At 43.9% G+C, this 12,242-nt stretch overlaps 1 protein-coding gene across 7 annotated transcripts in view; it reads right to left on the reverse strand.

Annotated features, from left to right (window-relative positions):
• The window catches only part of LOC115479594 (saxiphilin-like), a 93,844-nt gene continuing 81,602 nt past the window's right edge, over positions 1–12,242 (reverse strand). For all 7 annotated transcript variants that reach the window (XM_030217597.1, XM_030217594.1, XM_030217593.1 and 4 more), the window contains 2 exons: positions 11,745–11,931; positions 1–2,157 (listed from right to left, as the gene is read on the reverse strand). In XM_030217597.1, coding sequence (XP_030073457.1) covers positions 2,108–2,157; positions 11,745–11,931 — 237 coding nt within the window. In that variant the 3' untranslated portion in view covers positions 1–2,107. The remainder of the gene's footprint in view (positions 2,158–11,744; positions 11,932–12,242) is intronic.

Below are 12,242 nucleotides of genomic sequence, written 5' to 3' on the forward strand. Positions count from 1 at the left end.
CCATTAATTTTACTTCCAATCTTTATAACACCAGGTTTCCCAAGGCAGATTACAACAGTTAAGATGAACCCATCAATAAAGAGGACATCCTTACTGAAGTTTTGCCATGTATTACTGTAGTGTATATAACAGTGTAGAAAAAGGAGCACAAAATACAGCCTTTATTAGTGCTGTTTCCACCAGCTACAATAAGTTTTAAGCTGTTTCATGATATTGGAAGCTTTCAAATTAAAAAGCTGTCAAGTTTTAAAAACAAAATTTCTTCACCTTTTAAGGCACTGGGCTGAAAAAGGGGATGGGGAGGGAGAAGAGAGAAAGGAGATGCTGGGGGTGGGGGGGGAACCAACCGGTAGTTTACAGAGGCACTCCAGAGACCATAGCACCGGCCTTGCCCCATTCCACTCACTCAACCCCTTTAGAGATCCTTCCCCTTCCTCCCATACTCCAGTACCCCCATCCCTTTTCAATGTCTCTGATCCTCTCTCCAGTCTTCTTCCCATACATCATCCACTTTTCTTGCCTCTCTTATCATATCCCTCATTTCACACGCTCACTCATTCTCCCAACCCATCAATATACCCCCTCATATCTATAACTGCCAAATATTCAGTATCCCCTCCTATTTCCTGCCCTGTTCTCTTCCTCTCCCCTCCATCCACATCCTCTTCCACTGACCCCTTCCCCTCTACCCCCATCCAGCTCCTGCGCCTTCCTCCTCCCCTACCCACATCCATTTCCTGCTCCCCCCTGCCATACACCTCTCCTAGCCCCATCTTCTCTGTTCCCCTCTCCTCTCCTCCCTGTCTGGCATCAATCTTCCCTTCTTTTTTCCCCTCCCCTCATGATCTGGCATCTCTCTCATGCCCTTCCCCCTTGACAGTATGGCATCTCTCTCCTTCCCTTCCCCCCTCTCCATGGTCTGGCATCTACTTCCCTTCTATCCACCTCACCTCCACAGTCTGACATCACTGCCCTGCCCCTGTCAGGTATCTCTCTGATTCCATCCTCTCCTTCCCCCTTGCAATGGGGCATCTCTGTCCTCTCCCACTCCTAACGATGTGGTAGCACTGTTTCCCTCCCCCCCCCCCCCCCCCCCCCCGGCAGATACAGCGCTCCTTGCTCCCCCCCCCCCCCCCCAAGGATCTGGTACTATTCTCTCGCTTCCTGCATCGCTGTGCTTCGGCAGCCCCAGAAGCTTTCCCTCTGCAATAACTTCATGTCCCGCATAGGCGGGATGTGTTGTAGCAGATAAAAAGCTTCCGGGGCTGCCGAAGGCAGTCTGCTTACTTCAGACACTGCCAGCAGCACGGAAGATTAAATGAGGGCAGCGATACAGGCAGGGAGAGGGTAGTACCAGATCCCACAGGGAGGGAGGTTGACAGGCTGGATTTCAGGTGAGGAGTGGGACATGCAGAGAGGCTGACACGGAGCCTCTGTTAACAAGAGGGCCCTGTGCAACTGCCCCTGTTGCCCTTGCCTAAGACCGGCCCTGAATGGACTATGCCCCTTTTTCCCTGTTGCTGTGAGTTCACAGAGAGATTTTCTATGTAAAGGTATGAGAGCAAGGAAGCACAGCAAAGGTTTATGAGGAAAGCTGGAGGGGGATCATGTGGAATGTTGCATGAGGAGAGAACAGTGATTCTGTGGAAAAGGAAAGGAGCAGGACTAAGGAGGATGAAAGGAAGGTAAGAGATTATACCTAGACAGGAAGATGACGAGGGCAGAGGCTATAGAAGGTTTTCATAGTAAGGCTCAGTCCAGAACAGATACAGCAATGAGAAGAAACATGGAGAAATACACGCAGAAGCTCTTTATATACTCCAGATTTGCATGAAATTCTACTGGCTGCCACTTGCTTGCCAACCTCCCCTCGCCCAGCTCTCCAGTGTGCTCAAAAAGATAATACAATGGATCTGATGCTCGCATGAAGAAAGATAGTGTGCTGTTGAATAAGGATGTGCTGCTTCTGCAATTACTAGATACAGCAGTGTTTTCTTCATTAGCGGTGCAGTCTGATGGCTGCTGTAGCCATCTCAATGTTTCTTCTTGTACAATGCACTTGCTGTGTAAGCAAGATGTAGTTTCTGTGACTGAAGAATTGGTTTCATTATTTTTCAGAAGACGTACAGACATCTTGGTTACAGAATTCTAGAATACCTATAAAACATAAAAAGAAACCTCAGCAAATACTTGAGCCTTTTAAAATAACATGCATCCTTAAGCAAGAGTTGTATAAGAGATAAATTTGTTAAGGGCTGAATATTCTAGCTAGAGACAGGCTGTTCCCTTCTACTCATCTCAATCATTGCTGAATTTAATTCTAAAGATTATATCACAGGCCACTTGGGGACAATACTCTGGCAAGAAATGGTGTCAGTCTTGTTCAAGAGGAATTGAACTTTTTGAAAAACAAAAACAAAATATTTTTGTAGCACTGGTAATGGTGTACGCTGGGGGTGGGAACTACCACCAGGCTCCGGCGGTAATTCCAGATTGGCGCGCAGCAACCCTTTAAGAAAAGAGCCCCTAATTTAGTTAGCACCTGTTAATTTTATTTCCGTCAGTACCTCCAGACCATTTCAGAGGTTTGGGTATATGTGCTCCTGCCAGCAGATAAGCTATGCCATCACGATAATATAGTATTTTCTGTACAGGCTAGTCCCAATGACAGACATGTTGAAACAGTATCAGAACTATCTACAGAGAAAATAAAGCTAACAATATATTCTTCAAATAAGTATGGTCCAAGCTATATATAAAAGCATAATGGGCAGATTCTAGAACGATCTGGCCAGACTCAAAGAAACTTAGAAGGTAAGAACCAATTTATCCTTCCTTGTCATCCCTCCAGAACATTCCAGGTGCTTGGGACATACCAAAGCGGAACCCCTCAACGGTGGGCTCTAGTGCTACCTACTGACCACAAATGCTGCATCTTGTCTGGCCTGAACATCCAACTAGTAATGTTTGACAAGAGAATGCAGTAAAATCCAAGTGGCTGCCTTGCAAATCTCTTGAGGTAGAATCAACTTGTGCTCTGCCAATGACAACACCATGACCATGAGTCAAATTAGCCTTCAGAATGTAGGGAACTGATTGACTCACCAAAATGTGTGTCTAGGTAATTGCCTCTTTAATCCAGTGCACCACTGTAGCCTGTAAAGCTGCCTCCCCTTTTCTGGGACCACCAAACACCATACAGATTCCATCTAATTTTCTGAATTTACTTGTTCTTGAAAATAACAATGGAGCGTGCATCCTACATCTAACTTATCAACTCCTCCTCAAGTGTTCTAAACACAGGTAACAAGACTGTCTGATTCAGCTGAAACGGAGCAACAGCTATAGGGAGAAAGGAAGGAATAGGCCAGAGGACTATCTTTTCCTCCAAGAACACCGGGAACAGGTCACAACAGTCAAGAAGTAGAAGCACACTGAATAAAGTGAAGAACCAGTGTGGCAAAATAGCATTTATTGGTCAACAATAGACCTGATGCGGCCACATTTTAGCAGCTTTGCACATAGAAAGGACTTAACAAGCTAGAGGATTAAACAAGTCTACAGTCTTGACAGTAAAGATCAACGGCTCAGTCAGCAGTTACACAAAATGCAAGTATGGAGATTACTGAAAAGCTGAAATTCTACCCCTGATGCAGGCAACTGCCAAAACATGGCCACATCAGGTCTATTGTTCACTAAAACTATTTTCTCATACTGGTTCTTCACTTTTTATCAGTGTGCTTCTGCTTCTCCTTTGCTCTGGTATTTTTTTTTTACCTCTCCCTTTGTTCATGGGTGATGACTGGACAGAGCTTGCAATGCGAACACCCTTCTTGCGGCAGTGGCGTGGCTATGACTGAATGGGCCTCAGGTGGAAAAATTGACATTGGGCCCTCCATACCACTATCACTCCCAAGGTACTGGGGAATGAGGGGGGGGGGGGGGAGGAATGCACATTTCCTAAAGTTCAATGTATAGAAAAGTTGTTATTTGGAAACCTCATGAAATAACCATAGAACTTTAAATAGATTTCCACTTTATCAAATATTCCACCAACTAACAAATCTTCTGTCAGCAAGCGTTATGCTGCTTATTCCAGAAATAAGCTTTGAATTTTCCCCAAGTTATTTTAATAGTGGTCTATGGACTTTTCCTTTAGGAAGCCGGCCAAACCTTTTTTAAACCCCGCTAAGCTAACCGCCTTTACAACATTATTTGGCAATGAATTCCAGAGTTTAATTACACGTTGAGTGAAGAAAAATTTTCTTCACTATTGTCAACCGGGGGCTATGTTTCACTAACAAGCTGCTTCAAGGCATACCCACTACAACCAAGAAATAAAACATCATTAATGCTATATTTCAAGCTGCACTTAAATAGCTAATAATCAATATAGTTAATATACCCGCTTTAAACCTCGCCGGCATCTGGAAGCAGTCATACTTTCTGACTTCAAAAATAGCAGCAGCAGCCCCTCTAACCTTCCCTTCTTATTCTATTACTCTCGATCACATGATTTTCACTAGGCCCAATCACAGAACTCTCACGTCAAACAAGATTCATCCATTCAATTTCCAAATTCAATCCCAAAGGGGAGAATGAATTTAAATTTTAAAATCCAACGCTGTTCCCTAAAGTTTAGCCTTTTTTTTTTAATGTTACCTTCCTCCCACCCTGCTACCACTTGATCAATAATCCTCCATTTAAGATCGCCTATGGCATGTTTAGCATCAACCCAATGTTAAACGAACGGGTCTTGTACAGTTTGAGTGGTGATATGGAATTTATGTTCATTCAGCCTAACCTTAATGGGACAACTACTTCTAAATTAAATTACAAGTTTTACGATCAACTGGCGGAAGACTGGCCAGTTGCACCCGGGGAACCTTCTAGATATTATACTAGAGGAGAAGTGGACCTGAAATCACTTTGGGAAAAAATATATGGGTGTGACTGGCAAGCAAATGCTGACTCCTTTGACTACCTTACGCGTTGGGATAACAGATGTCGTTGCGTCTTGGATGACCTGGCACCTTTACAACTTAAATCCTCCACCACTCGCCTATCTAAAGCTTGGTTCAATCAAGACTTGAAAGCACTGAAAATCCGAACTAGAAGGCTGGAAAGAGCTTGGATAAAGTCAAAAACTGGCCAATCATTTACAGCCTGGAAGCAATCTCATCGCAAGTACAAATACGCAATCAAGCAAGCCAAAAGATCATTTTTTCGGAATAGAATTCAAACAGTCATACAGGATGCAAAAAAGCTCTACCGTCAACTGAATTCTCTCCTAGACATTACCCCGGTTACTTCACCGCAGGATGGTATGCCCTCTGCGACTCAGTTGGCCAACTATTTTAGGGAAAAAATCCAGAAACTACGCAAATCACTCCCTCTGTGCACCTCTAGTATACATGATTTCCTCAATTACCTTACACTACCACAAGGCCACTTTCCAGCTGATCACTTGTGGACTACCTTTGAGCCGGTTCCAACGGAGAAGGTCTCTCAAGCCATCAGCAAATTTTCAAAAACACACTGCAAATTGGATAGCTGCCCAAATTACTTACGCCTGAGTGTTTTATTGCTGACTTCGCGTCCTTTCTGAACTTCATGCCCCAGCAGGGCCTCTTCCCCAAAGATTATGGTCGCATTCTCCTTACACCAATCCCTAAGGACCTGAAGTCCAAACCTAGCCTTATTTCTAACTACCGCCCTGTTGCAACAATCCCGTTACTAGTAAAGACTATGGAAAGCATGGTCAATGTTCATCTCACTAATTATTTGGATAAATTTTCTATTCTCCATGCCTCCCAATCCGGGTTCCGGTCTCAACATAGTACCGAGACGGTACTGGTCACACTCCTATCCAACATCAAGAAGGAAATATCATTTGGGAAAAACATCTTACTCCTACAATTTGATATGTCCAGCGCTTTTAACATGGTTGACCACAGCCTCGTTCTTACTTTATTAGCTGAATTCAGTGTTGGAGGTAATGTTTTAGAATGGTTTTGAGGATTTCTCTCATTTCGATCTTATCAGGTTAAAGTCCATTCTTCTATTTCGCCACACCAACCCTGTTTAACATTATGATGACTCCACTTGCAATGGCCTTGTCCAACCATGGCCTGAACCCTAACATCTATGCAGATGATGTAACTATCTACATTCCCTTCAGATCTTCCTTAGCCAAAATCTCAGATGCAATTCAAAACAGTTTTGCCGTCTTGGTCAATTGGCCAAACGCATTTAAGTTCAAGCTTAACAAGGAAAAAACCCAATGCCTCATTCCAGTACAATAAATCTATTCCGAACTCGATTACTGCGCTGGATTACACCCTCCCTGTCGCAGATAGCTTAAAGTTGCTTGGTGTCATTCTGGATTCCCATTTGTCTCTTAACCTCCAAGTAACATCTATTACGAAAAGAATGTTCCTCTCCATGCGGTCACTTAAGTGCATCAAGCAATTCCTACCATGTGCCCTTTTCCGGACTCTAATCCACTCTCTAGTATTGAGCCATTTCGACTACTGTAATGGGATTTATACCGGGTGCAAAGAACACATCCTAAAGAAACTTCACTGGCTCCCGATAAAAAGAGCGCATCGAATTCAAAATCTGTGCTCTAACCCACAAGATCATATACAGGGAAGCTCCAGCTTACATGTTCAGCCTGACTGACCTCCCTTGCAGGAATTCCATAAAATCTTCTCGTACCTATCTCACTCTCCACTACCCTAACTGCAGGAATTTGAGATACAAATTGCTCTTCCGCTCCTCCTTTTGCTTTGCGAGTCCTCGTTATTGGAATACTGTACCATCTACTTTAAAGGAGACTACCGACCACAATCTGTTCAAGAAGTCCCTTAAGACTTATCTATGTGGTCAGTCATACTCTTCTGTTATTTAACTTCCTACCGGCCCTCGTTTGTGTCTCCTGTTGATTGCTTCCCCCCTTGATGTTCCTTAATCTCTGCCCTGACCTTGAATTTGTATGATGTTCTTTTCATAAATGTTGTTAGCCACATAGAGCCCGCCATGGTGGGAATCTGTGGGATATAAATGTTCTAAGTAAATAAAATAGCGTGGATCGAATTGATGGAGTGGTAGCATTGTATGATAAGGAGGGCCTTGAATCAAATAGATTGAAAATTTTACAGGAAACAATCCCTATGGATTGAAATTCCATGTGTAAAGGGGAAAAGGATAGTGAAGTGATAGGAGTGTACTACCATCCGCCTGGCCAGGATGAACAGACGGACGTAGAAATGTTATCGGAAACTAGGGAGGCTAACAAACTGGGCAACACAATAATAATGGGTGATTTCAATTACTCCGATATTGACTGGGTAAATGTAACAGCAGGGCATGCTATGGAGGTAAAATTCCTTGAAAAAAAATCAAGGACTGCTTTATGGAGCAGCTGTTACAGGAGCCAACAAGAGAAGGAAAAATTCTAGACCTAGTCCTTAGTGGAGCGCATGATCTGGTTCGGGAGGTAATAGTGATGGGGCTGCTTGATAACAGTGAATATAATATGATCAGATTTGATATTAGCTTTGGAATAAGTATACACTGGAAATCCAATACATTAGCGTTTAACTTTGAAAAAGGAGACTATGATAAAATGAGAAAAACAGTGGAAAAAAAAAACTTAGAGGAGCAGCTGCGAGGGTCAAAACTTTACATCAGGCGTGGACTCTGTTCAAAAATACCATCCTTGAAGCCCAGGCCAAATATATTCCGTGTATTAAAAAAGGAGGGAGGAAGACCAAACAACAGCCAGCATGGTTAAAAAATGAGGTTAAGGAAGCTATTAGAGCTAAAAGAAATCCTTCAGAAAATGGAAGAAGGAACCGACTGAAAATAATAAGAAACAGCATAAGGAATGTCAAGTCAAGTGCAAAGTGCTGATACGAAAGGCAAAGAGGGACTTTGAAAAAAAGATTGTGTTGGAAGCATAAACACATAGCAAAATTTTTTTTAGGTATATTAAAAGCAAGAAGCCGGCAAAAGACCGAGGGGTTAAAGGGGCGATCAAGGAAGACAAAGCCATAGTGGAGAGATTAAATGAATTCTTTGCTTCAGTCTTCACCGAGGAAGATTTGGGAGAGCTATTGGTGCCAGAAAGTATTCAAAGCTGACGAGTCAGAGAAACTGAATGAAATCTCTATAAACCTGGAGGATGTAATGGGGCAATTTGACAAATTGAAGAGTAGCTTGTCTCCTGGACCGGATGGTATTCATCCCAGAGTACTGATAGAATTGAAAAATGAACTTGTGGAACTATTGTCAGTAGTATGTATCTTTAAAATTGAGCATGGTACCGGAAGTTTGGAGGGTGGCCACTGTAACACCGATTTTTTAAAAAAGGTTCCAGAGGAGATCCGGGAAATTATAGACCGGTGAGCTTGACGTCGGTGCTGGGCCAAATGGTAGAGACAATTATAAAGAACAAAAGTACAGAGCATATTCAAAAGCATGGATTAATGAGACAAAGCCAACATGGATTTTAGTGAAAGGAAATCTTGCCTCACCAATCTATTACATTTCTTTGAAGGGGTGAACAAACGTGGATAAAGGTGAGCCGGTTGATATTGTGTATCTGGATTTTCAGAAGGCGTTTGACAAAGTACCTCATGAAAGACTCCAGAGGAAATTGGAGAGTCATGGGATAGGAGGTATTGTCCTATTGTGGATTAAAAACTGGTTAAAAGATAGAAAACAAAGAGTAGGGTTAAATGGTCAGTATTCTCAATGGAGAAGGGTAGTTAGTGGGGTTCCCTGGGACTGCTGCTTTTTAACATATTTATAAATGATCTAGAGATAGGAGTAACTAGTGAGGTAATTACATTTGCTGATGACACAAAGTTATTCAAAGTTGTTAAATCAGAAAAGGATTGTGAAAAATTACAAGATGACATTACAAGACTGGGAGACTGGGTGTCTAAATGGCAGATGACGTTTAATGTGAGGAAGTGCAAAGTGATGCCTGTGGGAAAGAGGAACCCGAATTATAGCTATGTCATGCAAGGTTCCACGTTAGGAGTCACCGACTAAGAAAGGGATCTAGGCATTGTCATTGATGATACACTGAAACCATCTGCTCAGTGTACTGGGGTGGCTAAGCAAATAGAATGCTAGGTATTATTAGGAAAGGAATGGAAAACAAAAAGGACGACGTTATAATGCCTTTGTATCGCTCCATGGTGCAACTGCACCTCGAATATTGTGTTCATTTCTGGTCACCGCATCTCAAAAAAGATATACTGGAATAAGAAAAGGTACAGAGAAGAGCAACAAAAATGGTAAAGGGGATGGAACAACTTACCTACGAGGAAAGACTGAGGTGACTAGGGCTGAGGGGAAATATGATTAAGATCTATAAAATAATGAGTGGAGTGGAAAGGGTAGACGTGAATCGTTTGTTTACTCTTTCCAAAAAATACTAGGACTAGGGGACATGCGATGAAACTACAAAGTAGTAAATTTAATATGAATCAGAGAAAGGTTTTCTTCATTCAACGTGTAATTAAACTCAAATTCATTGCCAGAGAATGTGGTAAAGGCGGTTAGCTTAATGGGGTTTATAAAAGGTCTGGGCGGCTTCCTAAAGGAAAAGTCCATAGATCATTATTAAATTGACTTGGGAAAAATGCACTGCTTATTTCTGAGATAAGCAGCATAAAATGTATTGAACTTTTTGGGGACCTTGCCAGGTATTTGTGACCTGGATTGGCCACTGTTGGAAACAGGATGCTGGGCTTGATGGACCTTTGGTCTGTCCCAGTGTGGCAATACTTATGTACTTATGTCATAAATTCTACAAAAGTGGTACATGCACTGCAGAAGCGAAGGAACTAATAGGCAGTGGCGTAGCTACGTGGAGCCAGGGGGGCCTGGGCCCCCGTATATTTGGCCCTTGACCCCCCTGCCGACGACCCTCTCAACCCCCCCTCCTGCCGCCAACCCTCCCCCGCCGTCGGCTACCTTTGCTGGCAGGGGACCCCAATCTCCGCCAGCTGAGGAGGTCCTCTTCTTCCCGCGAAGGCTTCGTTCTGTTTCTGACTTGTGCAGGACGTCAGACTCCCAGAAACAGAACGAAGCCTTGCAGATCAACCAGGCTTCGTTCTGTTTCTGTGAGTCTGAGTCCTGCACGTGCAGGATGTCAGAAACAGAACGAAGCCTTCGTGGGAAGAAGAGGACCTCCTCGGCTGGTGGGGATTAGGGTCCCTTGCCATGAAAGGTAGCCCACGGCAGGGGAGGGTTGGCGGCGGAAGGGGGGGGTTTTGAGAGGGTCATCGGCAGGGGTCGTCAAAGTTGGCAGCGGTGGGGGTGGGGCTAAAATGTGCCCCCTCACCTAGGGCTCTGAACCCACCTCCCGCCGAAGTCTGGCTACGCCCCTGGTAATAGGTAAATTTAATTTTAATGTATTAAGTGTGACAACTCTCAAATCTCAACAATTTATTTTTCTCTACTGATTTTCAATATAACGCAGTTATCAACTTCACTTCAAACTTTTATAATCCTCAGATCCAGAAATTCAATGTTGTTCTTGTTTGAGAACATCGTAAATTTTATATTGCATAAGAACATGTCTACGGTGTGCTTTGCTAATAAGATCATGTGGTTGAGCCCCGAGACAGGCAATACCTCCGCTCCCTGAGTCCCAGATGACAGCAGAGCAAAAAGATACATTCTGCTGGTGGGACTCTCACAGAAAGTCACTCAAGGTCTGAAGGACTGCAGCACAGGCAATCAGCCCTCCAAAGGAGTGGGTGTGTGGAAGGAGAAAGAGGGAGAGAACTGAGATACCCCAGGTGTAACAACTCCAAGGCACTACATATTACTTCAAATATAAGGCAAGTTCCACAAAAACAAGATGTCTTCCTCTGTTCTAGCCACTTATATATATATATATATATATATTTTTTTTTTTAACCAGAACAAATTCCCCAGCCTAACTAGACTGCATAGAACAGCTCACTTACCTCCTGCTAAGACTGAGAACAAGGCTGCCAAGCCAGGGCCCCCCTCCCCCCCCCCAAACTACAACTACCTTGGCTGGTGGAGATCCCGAGGCCTCACCAGAAGTAGTCTTTCTCGAGCCTACTCTTCACTCCGCCGCAATTACCTGCCCTGCCCCTGCTTGAAACCGAGCATGCGCAGAGTGAGGGGAAAAGCAACTGCTTCACAGTCAATGCGGTAAAGAGCAGCACTAGAGGAAGACTTCTGCTGGGGGGGACCCCTGCCAGCCAAACCAGAGGCCCTGGCCCAAAACCCTGCTGTTCCCCTCCTCCCCAGCCTCTGGAGTTTTCTTCAGGAGCAGGAGAGAGAGAGAGCGCCGGGGCCGGGCCCCACTTAGAGGCCAAGCCCGGGGAATTTTGTCCCCTCTGCCCCCCCTCTCAGCGGCCCTGACCAAGAACAGACTGAGTCAGAGGCAGCATGAAATGTTCAGTGCAGTGATGTCATCATTCAGTGGTTCCTAGTCTCTACCTGCTGGCAGGAGAGCATATATCCAAATATCTGGACAATAAGAAACCTGATATAAATCAGGAGGTTTTAAGTGTACTGGGGACCAGAGCCATGCATGTTGGGAGGAACTACCCTCCCTGAGGAAAGGGTTAAACTAGTGGTGAAAGCCAAATGTAAGGATTGTGCCAGACTATGCCTGATCATACAGTGGGAAAGGAGAGCAGGTACAAAGTGGTTGACTCAGAAGACCTGCTGCTTCAGGTTACCTGCATGCGTGCAGTTAAAGACAGATTCGGCCAGCTGGTAAAACTGCTCCCCAAGAAGTGTCCGATAGCTCAAGTGATTGGTATGAACAAGACAGCTTGTAACATCTTTAAAAAGTAGATCTGCTTCTCCATCCACATAAGATTCAAACAGCTGGAATTTTGAGTCTGGCTTCAAGTCAAGTGTCTCCTGAAAGAAGAAAACTGTTCTTAGAACTTGGAAGGCCACTGGGAATTTCACATTTAAGGCAAGCTACAATTTCACACTTAAGGCGATGTCCTTGCCCCGGGGAGAGTTTGCAATCCGATGTATTGGTAGCCCATTTCTGCAAAAGTTTGCTATGGATGCAAATACGTCTCCATGGCAAACTTTCATCAGAAGATTTGCACGAGAGGTTTTGCAAACCTGCTTTACATAGTATTGCACTGCGTCAGTTCATTCATTCAGAATTTTACAAACTTCTACACATAGCAGTCATGTACGAAGGTTTAGTACTATTT

The sequence above is a fragment of the Microcaecilia unicolor genome, chromosome 11 (assembly GCF_901765095.1).
Source record: "Microcaecilia unicolor chromosome 11, aMicUni1.1, whole genome shotgun sequence".
NCBI classification, from domain to species: Eukaryota; Metazoa; Chordata; class Amphibia; order Gymnophiona; family Siphonopidae; genus Microcaecilia; species Microcaecilia unicolor.